General features: G+C 53.6%; 1 protein-coding gene across 3 annotated transcripts in view; it reads right to left on the reverse strand.

Annotated features, from left to right (window-relative positions):
• Positions 1–23018, reverse strand: part of AR (androgen receptor) — a 49417-nt gene that overhangs the window by 8876 nt on the left and 17523 nt on the right. For all 3 annotated transcript variants that reach the window (XR_010606858.1, XR_010606857.1, XM_065643053.1), the window contains exons 2-4: positions 20509–20660; positions 13717–13833; positions 6515–6802 (exon numbers count right to left, since the gene is read on the reverse strand). Coding sequence is in view for 1 of the 3 variants with exons in the window: in XM_065643053.1 (XP_065499125.1) it covers positions 6515–6802; positions 13717–13833; positions 20509–20660 (557 nt within the window). In the remaining 2 variants the exon portion in view is untranslated. The remainder of the gene's footprint in view (positions 1–6514; positions 6803–13716; positions 13834–20508; positions 20661–23018) is intronic.

Below are 23018 nucleotides of genomic sequence, written 5' to 3' on the forward strand. Positions count from 1 at the left end.
ACGTTCTGCAGCACCGAGGCAGCAACACGACCAACCGCAGCACGTTCTGCAGCACCGAGGCAGCAACACGACCAACCGCAGCACGTTCCGCGGCACCGAGGCAGCAACACGACCAACCGCAGCACGTTCCGCGGCACCGAGGCAGCAACACGACCAACCGCAGCACGTTCTGCAGCACCGAGGCAGCAACACGACCAACCGCGGCACGTTCCGCGGCACCGAGGCAGCAACACGACCAACCGCAGCACGTTCTGCAGCACCGAGGCAGCAACACGACCAACCGCGGCACGTTCCGCAGCACCGAGGCAGCAACAAGCCCACACTGACCAATTGCCTCCTTTGGTGCCATTCTGGCACTCAAGGAAATAAAATTTAAAACTTCCTTTATTTTCAACCCATTAGGACTTCACCAAATTCAAGTAAATGGCTTTTAATGTATCATACTCAGAGCCAGCGAGTAACCCTGAGGCCTCATCACAGGATTATAGATTGCTCCAGTTTTCTCTGTCAAACACACAATGCATTTATCTAATTACTATAAAAATGAATATGAAAACCTCTGCTGAATCGCAGGCTAAACAAAAACATCAATTAAATTCAAATTAGAATTCCCAGATGGTGGTGCACAGTTAAATCCCAGGCGTGTTTACAAGACACGCACAAACACGACTCCAACACTGCACTTTTTCCAGATATTTGTAATTAGTCAAATGGGTATGTCCGTGGAGAGCCCCGGCCCTCTGGGTGAGCGGTTCTGTGTTCCGGGCACCCTTGAGAGAGTTTCCCTTTGTCAGCGTGCGTACAGTCTGGGTCATCGTTCTGGGGTGTTAACTGCAGTAATAACACCCCGACCAGCACCTGCAGCGGGTTGAACGCCATGAGTGCTGGTTGATTTTGGATTACCCCTGTTTCTCATTGGCTTCTGTCTCCTGGTTTTGCCTTTGTTGTGAAATAAGGTTTGTTTGAGCTTATCACTTGTTTGGGTTAGTTCTGGTGCACCTCTGTGACAATCTGGTTTCAAGAAAATAATACGTTATTTCAATTAAATGTTAAAGCAATTCTAACGCCTCCGGTGTATAATTACAAACCACTGCGGCATGTCTGTCTCTCTCCTGGGAAGCTGTCAACTGCAACTGAGCACAAGGCATTTTATTGCTGACTAAACTTGCTTCACATTTGTATGTTTTCCTTTCATCTTTCATGCCACTGGATTGAAAAACTGAAGCTTGTGTGCAAGTGGCGTCCTACTGCACCTGAGCAGGCGATTTCCATCCGTGGGCGCTGGGCTGCCGCCCCAACACGAAGCCCTGGCAGCCGCGGCGAAACCCGTCAGCAGCGCACAAGTACAGACACGGCCCGGGCGGCACCCGGGCAGCTCGGGGACGTTATAAAACCCATCGTGCTCATCTCGCGCACATGTTGAAATTAGATTTCATATTTAATTACACTACTGCATGCTATAAAAACTATTTATCCAGTAAATTTGGGCAGAGATTAATTCAGCGCCTAGGAAAGCCTAAGCCATCCACAGCAACTGCTCCCTTCCCGGACTTGCTGCTGTTGTCGCCCCTCGCCCAGTTTCTGCAGAGACCGGGAGAACCGGAGCGTCTTGCCGCGGAGCCGGCGGCCGGCCCTGCGCGGGGAACCGCCCGCGCTGCCGCACTGCCACAAGGAGGAACGTCCCATCGGTCCGCTACACACTCACCCCCGCAATCCATAAGGTGGGGTTTTCTCTTTTAAAGTTGCTCTTAGAAGGAAAGATGTTTCTTGTCCTCAGAGGGAACTGGCAGCCAACGCTCTGTGAAGAGGGGCGGACGGAAGCGCAGAGCGACGGGCAAAGCCCCGTGCGGTTTGCAGGAGGCTCTGGCCAGGCTCAGCGCGGGACGGCCGGGACACGCGCCCCAGGAAAGACGCTCTGAACCACGCGGCAAGAGAATCCCACAAACACAATCGTATTTGTGACGGCAGATGCTCTGCCTTCAAAAGAGACGCCAGGACTTCCCAGGGAGTTGGGCCCGAGAGGCGCGGGGGGGCCAGACCGCGGCCGACGCCACCGTGCGCGGCAGGACCCGCTCGCCCCGCGATGCTCCCGGCAAACCAGCGCCAGAGCCGCCCCCGCGGGGACGCCCCCCAGCACCCGCCCCCCAACCCTCCGCTGGGGGTTCATCGCTCCTCTGTGCCATGAGAGGCATCTTCCTGCACTCATTCATTACCTTGTAATTAGGCTCACTGAAAAAAAAATATTTGTGCAAGCTTTATCACTGTTTTAGGAAAGGTATTTGAACACAACGGGTTTGTTGTCACAAGACTTTAAGATTGCTTTCTGCTTGTCCACAAAAACAAGTTCTAGAAACACAGTGGCCGATTTTTCTAAAAGGAATCACTGTTTCCAGTTTCTGAGCTGAAACGCCTTGAAACAACACTAATTTTCAGAAATCAGACACGTATCATTTTCTGGAAACCTCCCCCCTCCAGGCATCTCAGATGACGTATGGCCAAAATCACTGTAAACGAAAATAAATACAAACCTAATGCCACAATAAATTGTTAAATTGTTAGTATTGGCGCAGTTTGAAGAGACCTAAAAGAAGCTACCTTCTACAGAAAGGAATCATAGCAAAAGTAAAATTAAATTTAGTGATGATTTGAAAAAGATCAATGCATAACCTTTTCCTTGTGAATGATCCTAAGGCAGCCTAGTTTGGAAATAAATGTGTTATCTTCCCTCTTGACGCACTGCTGTGCCAGAATGGCATCTTCCTAGGAGATCAGCAGCTGAGCAACGTCTCGTTACCATAAAGTAACACTTCTAATACGAAAAAATACTCATTTTGTGTCTGGAAATGTTATTGTCCAGAGAATGAAAAAGGATGCACAATCAGTTGTATCATTATAGTTAAAGGATGAGTTAGACACAGTATAAGGCAACAGATTTGAAACAGAACAGCGAGCAATGGCCTGGAACCCCATGAACCCCGACTAACCGAGGACACGTAGACTTGGCCATAGCTCTAATAACCAGGTCCTGCGGTACCAGGTGCCGCGTCTCCCCGATCACACCTGTGCCAGCTGCTGGAACCCACAGGTCTGCGGCTGCTGTGCCACACCTGTCCCTGTCCCCATCAACGTCCCTGTCCCCCCCACCCGCAGACCCGTCGTTTGTCACAGACCCATTTCCTGACAGCTTCGGGGATGAACTGAAGGCTTTGCATTTGCTGCCAGTTAAAATTATCTTTAAACTAACGTGTTTGAATGCTGAGCTAAATTAACACCTTCACTGAATTTATTCATACGGAAAGGGGAAAATACATACTCCTTCCACCTACCTTGAAGTGGACAGATTTCATGGATTTAATCAGAGTTTCTCATTCTGTGTTTCAGCAGCTTTCTTGGCAAGCTGTGATTATTTAATCTTTCATTTCCAGGGACACCACAGTTTGATTCTACCTTCTATGCAGAATTTCAATTGCAGTGGGTCCAAAGGGCCATACATTAAATTTTCTCCACTGGACAGAGGCTGATATTGCGACCACGGGCACACAAAATTCAGAAATGCTCCCACCTAATGCTGTTTTCTTCCTAGGGTGTCAGTGAAACCTCTCTGTAAGTGCAGCAACAGCATGCTGTATATTAATCACTCAGTATACAGGTGATGCTCATTGCAGGATGCAAGGTCAACAATCACCTATTAACCAATATTAATTTATTGCCAGTACTACCAGGCTGAGGTAGTTACAGGTGTGAGTTCCTGCTCCCCATGCCAGCAGCAGCCACTGGAAACTAAAACCTTTACACTGATTTCTCTCTTAACTGAAGCTCAGGGCTGCTTGTGCTTAGTGAAGCCAATGCTTGTGCCAGACGTGCCTCGCTAACGGGGAGAGGGGACATCGCCACCCTGCCTGGGGAGCAGGCAGCGCTGCCAGCAGGTGCCGGGCTGCCCTCGGCTGCGCACGGAGCCCGTGAGATGCGCTGCCGTGCGCTGATGTGCGCCGTGCGCTGATGTGCGCCGTGCGCTGCCGGTGTCACCCCGGGCGCTGTCCCCCTGCCCAGGCAGCCCGTGCTGCTCCTGCCCTCCGCTCTGCTCCCATCGCACCTCGTCAGCAACGGCCTTCATTAGCAACCTCCAGCCCCACAACGCACTGTGGGAAGATCTTTCTGTTTTGGTAAAAACAGCTGCATCCTGCTGGTTTAAATTGCTTGGGTTTTGTTTCCATTATTTCTGCCCCTGCACACGTTCACCGGCATCATGCACCTCCCGAGCCCGCCGAGCGCCAGGCTACCCAGCCAGCCCGTGGGGCTGGGACCTGAACACACTTCTGCTTTATTAACCAAAATGTAATTTAAATAAATTAGAGACAGCAGACTACCTGTGGCTGGGGGGAGCATTCTGCACGTTTACCCAAAAAGCAAAGCAGCCACAGTGTGTGCAGGGCAGGGCAGCGCTGGGGCAGGGCAGCGCTGGGGCAGAGCCGGCTGTCCCTCAGCCGGCACCTCAGGGAGCCCCAGCGCCCGCAGAACCGGCAGCAGAACCTGCTGCCCAGCACAGGGGCTGCCGAGGCACCGCCAAGCACCACCGCACCAACACTGCCGCGGCTGCTCACTGCTTCCCTGGAAAACATCAGCACAATGACTAAGTGGTGAATTTGTGGCCATTACTGTTGAACTCCAGCACTGGCATATGCCAGGGAGCCGCTGGAGAAAGCCGGGAAAAACACACAGGCTGTGCCTTCACTGCAGGAGCAGTGATGCCAACGGTCAGACCTGCACCAGACGTGATGGTAATGATCAGACCTGCAGCAGATGTGATGGTAACGATCAGGCCAGCACGAGACGTGATGCTCCGTGGTCGCAGATGGGGGTGGCCGGCAGCACCCGTCCCATCGCAGTGTGCCCACACGAGAGCTGGGCTCTGCACAGGACCCCCTGCCCTGCAGAGAGTTTGCGGTTATACTGTAACCGCCCAGAGCGCGGTGACCGCCCAGATGTAGGATAATTTTGCCCAGATGCCGTTGCTGGCACAGCGGGCACCAGCCCAGCACTGCCACGCACATGGGGTCAGAGATCAGGTGCAGCACAGGAGAGTAAAAGCCTTTGATAAAGGGGTGGTTATGATGACACATGTTTTTCAAAGCACTCTCCCTTTCCATTAGTGCTACTGCAGTTTCACAACCTCAGCCCCCGGATTGCCGGTCAGGTTTGGTCGTATCTCCATGTACATTTCTGGAAAAATCTTGATGTCTGGTATAGGTAAGTCAGGAGAGAAAGCACAGTTTGTCCCTGGTTTCACATGCCAGGTGAACCTTTTCTGACTCAATAACATAAGAAATAGAAGGGGCTACTCTACATTTAAGCATGTGCAGACTGACACCCCTGGGGCCACCAGTCAAGCTGCTTCCAAGGGGGCTGCCACATTTCTGGGAACATCAAACATCTGACTGCAGCTCATCACCAGGTTTTGGCACACAGTGGCAAACTTCCTTTGCCTCAGTGTTCTCCTTGGCCACATCACCTGCACACAGGAGCAGGATCTCCGGAACCAGCCCCACGCCCCAGCTCAGGGATGCGGAAGGTGAAGCAGCTCCCGCTGCACCCACAGTGATCTCAGTCCTCTGTAATTTCACTCATTCCCCTGGCAGGATTACAACATGCAACAGGCAGCGTGTTACAGACTGGTAACCTCTGTGCTCAGAACCATGGAGTGTATTCAGTGAAACACATCTATCACCAGGATGTTTTCATTTACAGCACCTAAGAGCTATTACTATTTGGAAACTTTCCAACCGTAATGTACTCCCATAACACAACTCTGAATGCCTCATAAATATATTCCAGCAGCCTCTCACACAAGAGCAACCTGACTACCAGGAAGAAGCCCTTTGGGATTTCATCTCTCTCTTTTGCCATTTTGCAATTAATTGGCCTATGAAATACAAAAAGGTGAGGAAGGATCTCCTCCATCTCTCAAGCCTCAGCTCCTTTCAGCCCAGTTTCTCCCATCTCACTTTCGCATCATGAAATAGCACACATCTGAGTTACCTGGGGGAACTATCACCACTCTATGCAGGTTACAGGATGGGCTAATGCTGGTTTTGAGAAGCCTTCTGCAGGTCTGGTGGCCACAGCCCTGCCTGTGGAACAGAACCCTGCAGGGAGAGCGGGAGGAGAGCAAGAGCCTGAGCCCTGACAGCACCAGCCCCTCAGTCTGCACAGCACCGTGAGCTGGGTCGTCAGCGGGGACAGACCCCGACCCACACCTTTCTACAGACTTCGCCACCTCTGCCATCAACCAGCCACCCACAGCAGACAAACCCAAGGCTGCTGCAGCTGCTTCTGGAGATGTTACACAGAGGGGTGCGCATGAAGATGCTCCCCAAGGAGCAGAGCGATGGTGGGACGCACGCTGCGGACCCCTCCTCCCAACCCACCCCAGCAATGCAAGCGGAGCCTTGAGGTCAGTGCTGGGGAAGGGATGGGCTCGTTAGTTAGTTAGTTAGTTAGTTAGTTCTCCTCTCACCTGGCAAGGCCTTTGCCCATTTGACCACATAGACCAGCTGCCTCTCCCCGAGCTCGTTCAGGCTGCTCAGCAGGTTGGAGAAGGAGTCGGGCTGGCTGTTGTCGTGGCCAGCACACACCACGCCGGGCTCAATGGCCTCCAGGACGTTGAGGAAGATGGGCTGGCACTCGTACCCATCAATGCGCGTCATCACCATCTTGGGCGCTTGCTCCTCCGTGGGGCTGGATGAGCTGGCTGCCTCCGCCTCGTCTTGTGTCTTCAGGTTACCCAGCTTCTTCAGCTTGCGGGCTGTGGAAATGATGCGTTTTAGCGTGAGACTTCAAACAAACAAACAAACTTGAGGTTTCTTGGCCTCCAGCTCCATCACTTATATTTAGGAGGAAAGGGAACCCGACGGGCAGCAGCAGCTCCTCCTTCAGCGCACGCTGCCCAGAGTGCCGGGGCACCGCAGACCTCACCTAAGGACAAAAGGGAGGACGCACAGCACAGGGAAATCCCTCTGCTCATTAATCTTACATGGAAAAGAACAAGCATCATTTACATCCTCAGTCATGACTGGCCTTGCACTAACTCCCACTTAGAAATGGAGAGGAAGAGCTGGGGAAAAGAGAGAAGAGGTGACTCAGTTTGCACAGCTACTCATGTGCAATTAAAAAGGGAAGCAACACAAGCAAATAACCTCAGTGGATGGTCACGTTCCAGGGAAAAAAGCCATCGCCTCTGGATGCTCAAGTCAGACTGTTCCATCCCAGGCCAGAGCAGACACGGGATGAAACGGATAAAAGGTTCTCCCTGCTGGGGCTGCCGCACCACCTGCTGCCCAGACCCGGCTCTCCCAGCCGCTCCACTAACATCCCATGGAAAACACATGTTAAAAGCTGGCAGGTGGCTCCAGGGCTGTTTCCCCAGTCTCCCCAGCTAGCCCACTGGTGAGGAGCAGACACGAGCGGGGTGGCCGTGGTCTGCTCACCAGCTTCGGGAGCAGAGTGGGCTGGGGGGCTGGGGCTGTGCGGGCACCTGTGCCTGTGTCACCGGGATGAAGTGTCTCCTGTGCCCTCAGCATTAATTACAGACGCTAATCTGCTAGCAAGATACACCAAGAGCTTCAGATGTGTGACTTGGGAATTCTTTGGGAGTCAGTGTTCACCAATTTGACATCTCCCTGATGGTGCTCAGCACAACACAGGTTGGCAGGCTAGTGCAGACAGGAACAGCCTTCACCCCTTACCGACTCCAATAAACCCTAATTAATTACAGAACAAAAGCCAATTGTTTAATTCAAGTGGAGAATATAACATCAAACCAATTATCCTTGGGGTTTTGGCTCCTTCATTACATGATACTTATCTCAAATTTCCTTTCAGCTGTAATTAGAAAAATAAGCAGCAAAACATAAAAATGTCAAGTTAAAGTGCAGCTTTGTAAATCAATTCAAAACGTTGATCTTTAAGTAATGCCCTTTGGATGATCTACCGTATGAGCAATTAAGACAGGCTGCTCTGTAAAAAAAGGAGGAGAAAAGAGCACCAAAAAGAAAAGCAGCGGGGAAGCAGGGCGGTGGTGCAGGACACCCCCAGCTCAGCCCGGCCGGAGCATCCAGCCCCAATCCCACCCCGCGGAACCTGTGGGGCAAACTCCACATCTCACAGTCGCGCTCGGTGCGGGGCCCTCAGAGATGGGAGTGCTGCAAGGAGAGAAAAGCTCCTGGCTTAAAAGAAGAAATAAAACCCAAACTGTATCTTCCAAAGGTGGATAATCAGTGACCATCAGGTCCTGTGCACAAATGGAGCCAAACCAACGCTGTATAAAACACACACATGGTTTGGTTTAAATGTTTTTTCTTAAAATTGAATTATCTAGTACTAAAAGATGTGAAGTGCGAAGAAAACAAGCACCAGCCGCGCTGGCTCTGAGCCTGCAGGTGCGAACCAGCCCCACCGTGTGCGAGGGCGGTGAAGGTGGATGGTACAACAACTGCTCTTATCCCGGAGCCCTGTGTCTGCGCTGCCCAGGAGCTGCTGCTCCACACAGCACCGAAATACCAGCGTTACTAGATGCAGAAACGCTTCAGAGGCAGAGAGTAGCTTATGTTCAGTCCCTGTGCAAAACCCGTTTGGTGGTGGCTCCCTACTACTCAGCAGCCACTGGGAACAAAACCAGAAAAAATAGAAATTAAAGGCATCTGTTATACTTTAATTCTGGGATCAGCTCAGCCAGGCAGAAGTCTGCACTGCACTCCTCCAAACCACGGTGGGACGAATCCCAGCACGTGCGACTGTGCTGTGAGTGGGGACAGCGACACCGGGATGCTGGAACAGCGTCTGCACCAACTGGAGGCTGAGAAAATATCCTACGTATGGGAAAAAAGCTTAGGGGACATAATTAGTTGTTCTCACGATAAAATATTCACCAGTGCAACACTGTCCAGGGAGCACAGGACAGAGGATGACGAGGTGACAGACGATCAGCATCGTCACCTGCCCACGCTCCCGCTGCTGGAGCTGCCGAAGGAGCATCCTGGGCTCCAGCACCGGCTTTCACGAGCGCTGGGGCTCGGGGGGCTGCAGAAAGCTGCTCTGCACCAGCAGCCACAGAAACCCGGGCAGCAACAGGCACCACGCACCGACTTCAGCTGCAGGCAAAGCGTCAGAGAGGCTGAAACAGGACTTGACTTACATCCTGTTCTTTAGATTTGTTATTAACATCAACATGCGGCTTGTCAAAACCAGATCCTATCAAGCTATCAGTCTTTTTTGGCATGATAATTTTAGTTGATAATTACAACAGTACTAGCAGATATGTTCAGGGGATCTGAGTTAGTCTGGCTCGCGTGAATTAAAAAACTCAAATGATATAAGATCAGATGGTACCGCTGAATGATTTCAAATCACTCAGGTGATACATCTCAAAAGTAACTATAAATGTTGAAACAACATCAGGTTTGTTTCTTATGATGGTTGTTCGTGGCCCCTTGCTAGTGAACGTCTATGTTAATTCCAAAAAGAAAATTAATCATGTCTACTAAAGTCTACCGAAGTCTGTATGACAATGCAAGGATGGGAAAACAGTAACAAATATTAAAGCCTGATAACTGAACAGATTGATTAAGGTCCGCTGATAAGCTCAGTCTGTTAAAGCAAATTACATTTCACTGTAAACAGATACACAGAGCAACTGAAAAAGTGAGCTGAGCTCACTGAACATGGAACTCCATCCTGGGCAGCCGGAAGCCCCCCGAAAGCAGCTGGACAGACAGAGCTCGGCTGGACAGACAGAGCTGGGAGCTGGCAGCAGGTCCAGGGGACACAGAACAACGGGCAGGAGGAGACGCCCCTCAGCACAGCCCCAGGTACCAGTGCTGCTGGTTAAACATTCTCGTCTAACCACAGGAGCCATAAGCACAATAAAGACCAGACAATGCACCTTGGAGCAAGGAAGTAAAGAGCTTTGCCTAGGTGGCTATGCACAAGGCTAAACAGTTATCAAATCAGAGCCAACAGATACCCACCGCGGGGACAGAAATCTAATAAAAGTAGTTTTTTCAATTGAGCAAGCAAAGCGATAATAACGATCCAGTGGCTGGAAATCAAGGACCAACAAGATGAAAAATAAGGTACATCTATCATAACATCGAACCGAATTAACTACAGCAACGGTGCAGCAAAAAATGTGTTAGCTGCTCCACTGCTGGAAACGCTTCCCTCAATATCAAATGGGTTTTTACGACATGAGGTCTATTTTAACCACAGCAACTGGACTTGAATTAGGACCAAACACAGGTATGACTCATGCCTTGGGCTTTCACAGGCTGTCGGCAGTTCCTACAGTAGCTTTCTAGCCCTGCCACCAATGAAACGAACTGAATGTTACAGATGTGGGAGGTTTTGCCTCGAGACAGGATGCACACGAGCGCGGTCCCTGGGCAGAGCTTGGGCACGGGCAGCAGGTGCTCGAGGGACCTCGCACGCTCTGGAAAGGATGGAGGGGTTCAGGTGCCCGTGTGTGCATGGGGGCTGGCAGGACCCGTGTGACCGCGTGTGCAGCAGCACAGGGACAGGACCCGTGTGACCGTGTGTGCAGCAGCACAGGGACAGGACCCGTGTGACCGCGTGTGCAGCAGCACAGGGACGGGACCCGTGTGACCGCGTGTGCAGCAGCACAGGGACAGGACCCGTGTGACCGCGTGTGCAGCAGCACAGGGACGGGACCCGTGTGACCGCGTGTGCAGCAGCACAGGGATGGGATCCATGTCACCGTGTGTGCAGCAGCACAGGGACAGGACCCGTGTGACCGTGTGTGCAGCAGCACAGGGACAGGACCCGTGTGACCGTGTGTGCAGCAGCACAGGGACAGGACCCGTGTGACCGCGTGTGCAGCAGCACAGGGATGGGATCCATGTCACCATGTGTGCAGCAGCACAGGGACGGGACCCGTGTGACCGCGTGTGCAGCAGCACAGGGACAGGACCTGTGTGACCGCGTGTGCAGCAGCACAGGGACAGGACCCGTGTGACCGCGTGTGCAGCAGCACAGGGACGGGATCCGTGTGACCGCGTGTGCAGCAGCACAGGGATGGGATCCATGTCACCATGTGTGCAGCAGCACAGGGACAGGACCCGTGTGACCGTGTGTGCAGCAGCACAGGGACGGGATCCGTGTGACCGCGTGTGCAGCAGCACAGGGACGGGATCCGTGTGACCGCGTGTGCAGCAGCACAGGGACAGGACCCGTGTGACCGTGTGTGCAGCAGCACAGGGACGGGATCCGTGTGACCGCGTGTGCAGCAGCACAGGGACGGGATCCGTGTGACCGCGTGTGCAGCAGCACAGGGACAGGACCCGTGTGACCGCGTGTGCAGCAGCACAGGGACAGGATCCGTGTGACCGCAGCAGCACAGGGACAGGACCCGTGTGACCGCGTGTGCAGCAGCACAGGGACAGGACCCGTGTGACCGCGTGTGCAGCAGCACAGGGACGGGATCCGTGTGACCGCGTGTGCAGCAGCACAGGGACAGGACCCGTGTGACCGTGTGTGCAGCAGCACAGGGACAGGACCCGTGTGACCGTGTGTGCAGCAGCACAGGGACGGGACCCGTGTGACCGCGTGTGCAGCAGCACAGGGACGGGATCCGTGTGACCGCGTGTGCAGCAGCACAGGGACAGGATCCGTGCAGGCACCTGCGCTGGTGCTGTGGAAGAGACAGGGCAGTGCACCAGCAGAACCAAGCATAGAAAACCAGCATTATCATTTTTTTTTTTCCCCTCTCTTTGGCTTTACAGTGTTGGTCGGGAGAGAAGATTCTGTTTAATGGATTTCAGCTTGCAGGTCAGAGTGATCCCAATCAATAATGAAGTGCTGCGACATGTTGCCATTCTGTGCCAAAGCAGAGCGCCCTAAATCAGGTATTCAGTGTGTCACCTCCTGCCGTTCACCACGCCGAGCTGCGGCTCTGCTGGTCACAGCAGCTCTATTATACCCTGCAACTGACTGGTAATTAACAGGCAGTTAAAAACAACTCTTGGGATTTCCGAAGGGTTTTCAAATGCTCTGCCTCTCTACTGTGGGAGAAATAACTGTGGACAAACTCATAGCGTGCATGTTTTTAACAATTGCCTTAAACCGACATTGAAAACAAATGTAAAACAGACCAGGCAGAACAGGTCAGGGTGACCCAAAGAGCTCAAGAGGAAAAAAAGGAGCGGGGGGTCTAGCAGCATTAGCATTAATTTTGTCAGTGTGTCCTGCAGAATAAGGTTACGCTGATGTATGTCTTCTCTTACTTAAGGAAATTTCACCAGAAAAAGGCACATAAAAATAAGAGCGTGCTTGCTGGGGATGGCAGCGCCGCTCCCCGGTGCTGTTGGTGCAGCGGGGCGCTGGCTCCGGCTCCTCACCCCAGCCCCGCTCGGAGCCCAGCGAGGCCGTGGCAGGGCGGTGACAGCACCCCCGGCACAACCCTCCCAGGAGGACAAGGACAAGGACGGGTCCCGGAGGAGTGTCCCTGCGGGAAGCCGTGGCCACCAACGGCCACCAGCGGCCACGGACACGCGTGTCGCTGGGAGCTCCCGCGGGCGGGGACGGGTGGCGGGGCTGGGGCAGCACCGGTGGGGCAGACGCTGGGAGATGAACTGGAGAAACCACCTGGTAACCTCTCCCCTGCCTCCCCTCCGCTGTCAGGGGCCATTTCAGCACGGGTCGGGTGCAGCAGCCCCATTTTTCAGGGTGTTTTCTTGCTCATTCTCACATGAAGTGAACTCAAACAGGAGCCACGTGGTGATCTACATTGTAGCTTCTAGATTTTGATCAGAAAACCTCCAACTTTGGGTACAGGCATCCTGTCACATTTTGGTGGAACTACAAGTCTTGGAAAAAACAGCAACAAGGATCTTTACCAAGGACAGAGAAGCAACTTCAACAAAGAAAAATACTGGGGCTGTAATCTTATAAAGGAAAATGCCCCTTTCTGCCTGGCAAAAATATTCTTAAAATGGGATTGCTCTGTTGAAGGAGGCTTCAGTGTGAGTGAGAATCCAGCTTACCCAGTCATTTACTTTTTTTCAGACTAACAAGGTTTTAAATTAAGGAAAAGAATGTTTCCTGAAACTCAAACAAAAGCTTAATGAAATTCACAGTCTGGGTATTAGAAACCTGCAAATGTTTCCCAAGGTTCATTACACTCCATCAGCCTCATTTTTCCAGACATTCAGTGACTATTAATATGCCAAGTAGGTTTGTTATCTGCAAATTAGCCCAGCTGCCCCAGCCCAGCTGAGGAACCCGGGGTGTTCAGACCGAGGAGCCCGGGGTGTTCAGACCCAGGAGCCCGGGGTGTTCAGACTGAGGAACTCGGGGTGTTCAGACCCAGGAGCCCGGGGTGTTCAGACTGAGGAACTCGGGGTGTTCAGACCCAGGAGCCCGGGGTGTTCAGACCGAGGAGCCCGGGGTGTTCAGACCCAGGAGCCCGGGGTGTTCAGACTGAGGAGCCCGGGGTGTTCAGACTGAGGAACCCGGGGTGTTCAGACCCAGGAGCCCGGGGTGTTCAGACTGAGGAGCCCGGGGTGTTCAGACTGAGGAACCCGGGGTGTTCAGAACCAGGAGCCCGGGGTGTTCAGACTGAGGAACCCGGGGTGTTCAGACCCAGGAACCCGGGGTGTTCAGAACCAGGAGCCTGGGGTGTTCGAGCCCGGGTTTTTCAGACCGTACCTCCCAGCGTCATCCCCGCCTCGTAGCACTTCCGCAGGCGGCAGGACGGGCAGTTTTTCCTCCGGAACTTGTCGATGGTGCAGTCGTTCCGGCTGGCACACAGGTATTTCTGTTTACCTGCAAACACCAGAGGAAACGGCCCGTGGGTGCTGGGTACCAGCCAGCCCAGGCTCACCAGGAGCAATGGGCTCTCGCTTCCCCAGTGTCCCCAGGGCCAGTGGCATCATGCGAGGAGGGACGGGAGGGACCATGTCATTGCTGGCTTCCCAGTTCACCTCCCAGCAGAAAATTTAAGCTGGAAGTTGGTATTCTTTGGGAAACCAGCACAGCTCTTGTCCCCGCTGCTCTCCAAGGAGCAAAACTGCTGCGCAGCACAGCAGGGCAGGCAAGAAACAGCCATTAAAAAGCAATGAAACACAGACAGTTTGGTTCTCATTTTTTAAATACTGCACATCTCATGGTTGGCTTTTTGCTGTGAAGAGCCATTCTCCTCCCAGAACATGGTTTGATCCGTCTGCCACGGCACTTACCCATCGTCTGCTGAACACGGTCCCCAATGGCCACGACTCTTTACAGCACTTCGGGGGCTGAATCATTTTTTGTGCCACCCATTAACACTAATAGGGTTTGTCGCCTGCAGGTTCCAGCTCTGCCGCCGCAGGTGTCCGGCACCAGCCCCCTGTCCCAGGGCTGCCCCGGCAGCTGGAGCAAACCGGGACCGGAGGTTCCCCGCACGGGACACCCTGCACAGCTGCAGGCTCGGGGGGCGGGCAGGAAATTCAGAGGTAGAAGTCATTTATTGTCAGACTAACCAGTATTTTAGACTCGCCTTTCCACTTGTTTAGAGAGCAGCTCTTAGAGCTCCGAATTTCAGCTCGCTCTTTTTTTTTTTTAAACTGCCTCATTTGCTAGACATGCCAAGAGTGAACTTTCCTTCCTGACTCATCGTTTGTTTTCTTGTCAAGTCTAAACATGTTTACTTGATCAGGATTTATCTGATGTTCTTCATACTGTTCCAAACTAAACCAGTCTCGGTAAATAATAGAGCTGTGCACCTCAGACTCTGCAGAAGCAGCCTACATGGGAACTCAGTCTATATCCAGCCTAACCTTCATTTATCATCCTGCAAGTGTCTGCTTTCTATATTCGTACAGGAATAGCCCTTCAGAGTCACCAGAGATCCATTAAAAGCATGAGGCTGAATCCAACTGCTTCACGTACCAGTTTTGAGAAGAGATGTACCAATTTTGGTGCACTGATTTATCAGCTCCCCACCTCCCCCACAAGCATCCACAACTTCTGAAGATACCAGAACCAGAAAAAGCAGAAAGGTTTCATCAGCCCGGTATCCTGGACCTCCCTGGCACCATCCGTTGCTTCCCCACCGCCCCCAGCCCCAGCGAGCGGGAACCCCCTGAAGGTGCCACCGTCCCCCGGCGCTAGCTGGTGACACCGCGTGGCTGCAAAGCGGCTGCGAAGCCCCCGCAGCCATCGCAGGGGTGCAGAAAAGTCACTGTAACGCTGGTTATAACCAACTCCTCGTCACCCGGCCTGTCCACGAGACTGCACTAGAGCTGCCAAAACACCACATGCCTGCACTTCTTCGAATCATCCCTATCAAAAGCTGATCACTACCAACCCCCAGTGCCTGAGCTGTTCAGACTGGAGACATAATGGGCCACGAGTGCATTACCTGCAGCACGTGAGACCTCGATAAACCCTTTTAACACTGCTCTCATCAGCAGCTCTTCTCATCCCCCTCCCTCTGCTCATTATCGGTGTTAAGGACACTCAGACAAGCCTCAGAACACAAGCACCAGCCTCCCTTTCAACAGTTCATTGAGAAGGATGAGTAATAAACAACTTCAGCTGAAACTGGGTTACTTGGAGTTATTTTTGTGCTATGGGAAACGAGTGCCGAGGCCACACTCTCTCCACTCGACCTCTTTCCGTGCGTACATGAAACGGGAACAGACGCCCTCCTTTCCCGGGCATGGGAGCTGGAGGGGGATTTGACTCTCCTTCCCCTCCTGCTGCATTGCAGGATTCCTGCCCCTGACAGCGTCTGACACGGGGATGCTCCAGCGCCCATCAGAACGATCATGAGTGTGAACCGGCCGGGGCTGGGGCGGCCGGGAAGGCTCAGTCCCGGCCCAGGGCCAGCTTGGTCCCTGGCCGAGGCCATGGGGCTGCGGTGCTGCCCGGGAGCACCCGCACACCCTCCCGCTCTCCCCTCGCGCACCGGCTCCTGCTCCGTCCCTGGCTTGCCTCCCTAGTCTAAACTACAGCTCCAGATCTTTAAAAAGGTCAAGCCCACCCATGAATGGCTGTAGCAAGGGAAAGCAGCACAGTCACTGCCCGAGGTCCCCAAGGCCACCCCAGGGTCAGGCGCAGCCCCATCTCAATTCCCCTGCCAAGAGCAGGAGCATCCCCAGCCCCTGCCGCTGCTCTCCCCAGGCTCCGGGCAGCGTCCCCACCCCGCTCCGTCCCCCCGGCCCCACTGGGAGGGGAGCAGGGCCGGACCAGATTCGGCAGAAGACACAGCTGTGCTGTGTCCCTCCAGCTGTGCAGCAGCATCCACCACCTCTGGGACGGCTGGGAAGGGACAGGGGCAGGGACCCATCTCGCACCAGCGCGACCAGGCAGGAGCCTCCGCCCCGCAGCCCCCGTCACCCTGCACAGACGCGCCCGTCAGAAGGGTCTGCGGCAGCTGCACCCCCTGCGATGGGCTGGGCTGGACACGAGCTGTGACGCTGCAGCCAGCAGCTCAGCCCACGGTCACAGTACGGTGATTCTGCTGGAATGGCGAGCACCTGCTTCCTGGTTCACAAAATAAACTCTTTGGGGCAGGAACCCATTTTCTGTTAACTGTACACGCATAGGCTGGCACTGTTTATTTTAAGCTGTTAGCCATTAACAAAAAGGGAAACAAATGGTCATCAAATGGCTGTTCATGACTCTGCTTCTGCTCAGCATGAGAACAAGCTGCTTGCTCACCTTATCCTAATTCCAAGGGATGCAGAGATCCCCCTTTTAATTACTGAAGAACTCGCCGCCTTCATCACTGCTGTCCCCAGCTGTGGATATGGTTTGTGAAACAAACCCAGGACTTGGGAGAGGGACCACACTGCGTCCCTGTCCCAGCAAAGCCAACTGTCCTGACCTGCCCGCGCTCGCCCCATCGCGCGGGGAACCGCAGTGCTGGGCTGCTCATCGCCCCGCGGGGCCGGCGCAGGGCTGGACCCAGCGTCTGGTGGAGACACCAGCAGTGGCAGCTCCGTGCGCACCAGCGTCCACTGTCCCTTCTCCCTGAGCCGGGAGCCTGCACTAGTGACAGGGACACGATCGGCCGCGTCCCCTGAGCGCAGCACCGGTGCGCGGAGACGGTGCCAGGAGCTGTGAGAGCCAGAGAACAAGGAAGGGTGGCTGGAACAGAGAGGTTCCACCTGTCTTAAGTAACTTCTCACATACAGAGACTTGTTTTTAATTTCAGGATAATTTACTCTCTTCATTTAAGAGCAGGCTGGGGCATTTGCAATCAGCTGTTCTTTATTTAAAGATAAATGCACAATTTTATTCTTTTATTGAGTTTAACATTGGAATGATATTTTATCTTTTTCATTCCTGCAAACAACAGAGGTGCTTTCTCATACTACTCCAGAGCAGAGGCTCTTGCTTTGCAAACCTGTAGGTACAGGTCTAAACTTTAAACATACTCTCCTATTTTACCCAGCGGTCCTGTTCTTTGCAAAGCCAGGCACCCAGACTCTTCACAATGGGGACGTTGCCCTCAGATATAATCGCCCAGCTGACGATGCTGCGGAGGATGCCCAGAGAGGACGCCCCTCCTTCCCCACCGATCCAGAGGCCGTTTGCCATGGACAGAGGTGACAAGTGCAGTCACCAGGGCGCCCGCTGTCCCTCTGCTGTGGGAGCGGCCCCAGCAGCCGGGTCTGCGCGAGCGGGACCCTCGCAGCTGCCGTACCCCCCCGCGCACCGCCCCAAACACGCCGCTGTGCCCTGCCCTTCGCTGGGGACACCCCGGCACCCTGTCCCCAGCACCCGTGTCCCCTCCTGTGCCACCCACACCAGCCAGAAAGACGCTTCTGCCACCACCGTGTCCTCCCGCCCATCACCTGCCATGAACACGCTGGCAGCCGGGGAAGAGCACTTCTCCAGCCTCAACTAAAAATACTGATTCAAGGAGAAAGATTAGCTGCTCAGTCCAGAGAAATTATTTTGCCAAAAGCTTGTTGCCACGAGTTGTTGTGCCTAGAGTAGCTTTCTCTTCCAGAAAGCAAAGTGATCTATGCTAAGTCTGGAGGAAGATTTATGATTGTGAATGTGAAAATCCATTAAATGCCTTTTGGATGAGAGATATATCCTTGTATTTCAGTGCATAAACCAATCCTAAGAGCTGGGGGATAAGGCCAGGCTTTCTGAGGGAGCGATTCAGCCCCGAGTGTCACATAACCACAGGGTCTCCAGTGCAGTTAGGACAGCAATCATTACCTGCCACTGCCCTGCATCCAGTATTTATAAAGAAGTCTGATTTATTGTCTGTTTCCCAGAATAAAGACTCTATCCTTGTACCTCACGGTACAGATGAAACCTCACACCGAGGCTGCCACTCCACGGTCTCGTCCAGGGGAAAGGCAAAGTGCTGCTGCTGCCAACCCTAACACAACCCAGCACTTCTGACCCTCTGTGGCACCCCCAGGCTTAAAAACTAAGCAGAAATACAATTTACATTAATGATATAACACAACTGGGAGAGGGACCACCACCACAGCACATGATCAAGAGCAGTGCAAGCAGCTGCCTCATCCTGCAGCATCCTGCAGCATCCCCCAGCACCCCGCAGCATCCCACAGCATCCCCCAGCACCCCACAGCATCCCACAGCATCCCCCAGCACCCCACAGCGTCCTGCAGCGTCCTGCAGCGTCCCGCAGCGTCCCGCAGCATACCCCAGCACCCCGCAGCATCCCACAGCATCCCACAGCACCCTGCAGCACCCCGCAGCATCCCCCAGCACCCCGCAGCATCCCCCAGCATCCCCCAGCACCCCACAGCATCCCGCAGCATCCCGCAGCATCCCGCAGCGTCCTGCAGTGTCCTGCAGCATCCCACAGCATCCCACAGCATCCCCCAGCACCCTGCAGCACCCCCCAGTACCCTGCAACACCCCCCAGCACCCTGCAGCACTCTCCAGCACCCCGCAGCACCCCCCAGCCCTGCTCAGCGGGACAGAGCCCGTGCTGGTGTACAATACAAGGAGCAGCACCGGGGCTTGCCTGCTGACACGGGGTATTTCATCAGCGCTTTATCTGACAGAGAGAGCCAAGATTCCACTTACTATAAATCAACAATAACTTGCTGACTTAAATAAGCATCTGTTATTTACTCTGGCTGTACGAGCCAATCCAGAATTGGTGTACAGCAAAGAGACTTATCTGTAAATTATTTACTTGAGAAAACTATGCCAAACTTATTATCTATTAATATGATTTGGCTGTCCTGTTATGGTAACAGGATGCTGTTGCCCTCCATGGCACAGCCACTCCTTCCCTGAACCAGTGCTGGCAAGTTCACTCCTGGCATGTGTAATGAGTGAGGGAAAATGTGACTCCAGAACCAGGCAGGATAATGCTAGGATCAATCTAGAATCGGAGCTGTGACGACAGCAGGTGAGCACCCACCAGTCTGGGACCTCCGCTCGACAGAGGGTGACGGAACGTGTGGGAGGGGATGGTCACAGCGGGACAAGCCAGAGACAGAAGGTTCCACCGGCTGGGAGCCGCGGTGCTCCCTCTGCCACAGCGCTAACACCGACCACCAACGTTGCGCCAGTGCATCACATAAATTAGGTTAGCACTGAGGAAGAATGATGATTTTTTTGGGTTCATCACTCCAGAAAACAAGTCAGATGTGTGATTTACAGGCACATTCCATCAGCAGACAATTGGGCTTCCACAGTGGAGAGTCCCACTGTGCTGCCAAGGAATCGCGACTCTGAACTGCAGTTACAAAGCAGACGGTGCAGAAACAGCTGGGCTGGGCCCTCCTACAGGCCAGCGGCCAAGGAAAGGTGGTGCATAGACCTTGCTGTTGAGAGGGAGCATCTGGGCTCAAACATCCCTGGAGAGCCTGGCACTACCAACCTGGGCGTGAAGAGGTTGCTTTCTCAAGGGTTGGGGAGGGGGATCATGGATACCGAGGTCAGAGCACGGCTCTCGATGGACAAATGGCTCTGCGGTTTTGCATGCATTGAGAGAAGTGTGCCTCTGGAAGAGGAAAAGCATCCCCTAAATTTGGAGTTGTGGGTCTGAGATCACAGGAGGGCTGATGGAAACTTAAAGCATCCTTGAGAGTCAAGAGGAGAAGCAGAACTGGCTGCTCTGGGGTCTCACCGGTTTGCCAAGATAATCAGTCATTGAAAAGGTTTGTATTTTGGCAAACCAGTGTGGCTACTTTTTGAGGGCGATCTGCACCGTGGAATGACAAACATATGACAAAGAAATTAATTTATCCTTGAATTTTCTCCTTTACTAGTTTAAGAGGCCTTAGAAACCCACCGGATGATGTCCCCACTACACTTCTCTCATTCTCCCTTAACCTCTTTCAACTGGAGGAACAGATATCATGATGCTGCAAACGCCTCCAGCACTTACACGTTAGTGACCTGACTGCAGATGAGAGAGAACTGGTGTCAGTAGCACCCGACCCTTCAGCTGCTTTGGTGAGAAAGCCCACGCTGGGGTGGGAGCGATATTTCCTCTGTACGCGTTACCTTCAGCCGCCCGTTTGAAGAAGACCTTGCAGCTCCCGCAGGTGAGGGCTCCGTAGTGGCACCCAGAGGCTTCATCTCCACAGATCAGGCAGGTCTTCTGAGGCGGAAAGTAATAGTCAATGGGCAAGACATGCTCCCGGCCAGCGTCCAACCTGCAGCATCAAACAGAAAGAGAATGAGGGAAAGGGTCAGCACATGAGGTTGGGACGAGATATTGCTGAGCACAGTGGATGGCGCTTGGGAGAACATTCATGGCAAACCCCAGAATTTCAGCGATGGGACAAGCCAAGCGCTGATCAGAAAGGAGGCAAGCAAGGACTAAGCCAAACCTCACTCTGACCATGGGACTGGGTCATAGAATCATGGAATCATTTAGGTTGGAAAAGACTTTTAAGACCATCAAGTCCAACTGTAAACCTAACAGTACCAAGTGCCCCCAATCCCTGTCCCTGAGAACCTCATGTCCGTCTGTCCAACCCCTCCAGGATGGTGACTCCAGCACTGCCCTGGGCAGCCTGTTCCAATGCCCCACAGCCCTTTGGGGAAGAAATTGTTCCCCAGATCCAACCTCAGCCTCCCCTGGTGCAACTTGAGGTGGGTCCCCGTGATCCAGGACCATGGGAGAGGATTTCACCCGCCAGTGCCGCATTAACCGCAGCACCGCGACGCTCCGAGAGCCAGCCCTGCTCTCGGCGCCGTGCTCCTCACGCCTCCTCCATCGCACACCCGCACCCGTGCCCTTGCTGGCGCCCGTGCTGCCGCCTCCCTCCTGACACAGTTGCCACACGCTTGTTTGAGAAGCTGCCTTTTCGGAAGGCAGAGCAGCAGGAGAGCTGCTTATCAGAATTACAAGTCAACGCACGCCCAGGCAGAATGGGGAGCAATAGCATTTTAAGTTATTTGTGAAAACTGGCTTTTTGTCAAAGCACCAGATGAGGCAATTAGCTTCTAGCAGGTAGCAGGTCACGGCAACTTTCTGGTCAAAATTAGGTCTGCTTTTGGTTTCTGGTATTGTTTGAACGCTTGCAGGCGAGCTCTCAGAAATCAAGTTACATCAAGAGCAAATGTGACAATTCTTGGGAAAAATCTTTATGCTCAGAAAAGCCCCATTTGTACCCACAGTATGAATAAACCCCAAATCCACCGAAACAGAAAACAGCCACGTGAGCCCCCGCTGTGAATCTTGGGCAAAGTCTTGCAGCTTTTAGGCTTCTCCACCGGAGTTTCAGGGGCTGTTGCTGTTCTGTGAGCAGCTGGGAGGTGTAACCTCGGCCAAAGCCCAGCGCTGGCACAGGGCACGGGGCGGTTTGCCGCTCGCACCCTCAGAGTGAAGCGTGAGACGGGACAATGACGGGGACACCAAGCCCCAGGCTCACCCTGCTGTCAGCTGTGTCCTTCCAGAGCGCTGCTGCCTTCTGTTCCTCGTACGAGAGCTTTGCAGATCCTGCCTAAATTGTAGGTTAATAACTGGAGCAGCAATCTTATCCTCTGTTCTTAAGGCCAGAAACAGCTCGAGTAATTCCTCATCGTTTTAGCAGCAGCAATCAGCATCAGTGACTGATCTGTAGATGCTGCTCAACTCTCCTTCCCCGACAATCTCCATTGCCACAGCTTTTCTTGAATTACTGATTAAACAGGGAGACGCAGTTGGCTGCAACAGATCTGCCGCAGGTAAGTCCTGGTGCAACAACCCCCTCCCTGCCTCAGGCAGCATCCCGCCCGCCCCGGTACGGTCCCACCGTCCCGCCCCCGCAGAGACCCAGGAGCCCCCCGCACCCCCGCCTGGCCCCCAGGTCCAGAGATACTGCAGAGCTGACACTACTGAAAAATAACCAGCAGCAGATAGAAAAGCTTTGCTAAAACGTCTTATATATCCTGCAATTTTTTAGACTCCAGCAGAACCAGACCTTTCCTCTAACAACTCGATACCTTTTTGCTCCTCTTCATGCAATCAGAAATCTGAAAGGGGCTATTTCATCTTTTTCTACAAGGCTTTCCACACTGTGCTTTCCCAGTTCTTTGCACTATGTACTGCAGACCAGAAATCAGCCAAAGTGACTCTCGCAGGAGCAGCTGTTGCAATGATAGAAGCAGGACCCCCAGAAGACCTTGGAGTACTTTTGAGGCGTAATTATTTAAAGCTGCAAAGTAGGTTACCAATTAAGGCTTGAGTGCTTTGTAAACGGCTCTTTCTCCATGAGAAGAGCTGCGCAAGTACAAATATACCTTCGTGCCCATATGTACCTATAGAGGTGCATCTGCCTACGCCGGGTGCTGAGCAGCGCGGCCCCGCGGCGCTGGGGCTGTCCCTGCAAACCCGACACCCCGTGTGCGGGGCCAGCCCGGCCCAGCGGCCCCCGCCAGCCGGGGCAGAGGGAGCTGCCCCACCGAGGCTGGTCCTGGCTGCGCGACGGGCTCGTCTGGGGGCGACGCTCCTGCCCTCGGGGCTTGCGCTGGGCAGCGCTCGAACCCCTCGCGTCCGGAGATGGACGTTTCGGGTCGGGACATGG

This window comes from Caloenas nicobarica, chromosome 12 (genome assembly GCF_036013445.1).
Source record: "Caloenas nicobarica isolate bCalNic1 chromosome 12, bCalNic1.hap1, whole genome shotgun sequence".
NCBI classification, from domain to species: domain Eukaryota; kingdom Metazoa; phylum Chordata; class Aves; order Columbiformes; family Columbidae; genus Caloenas; species Caloenas nicobarica.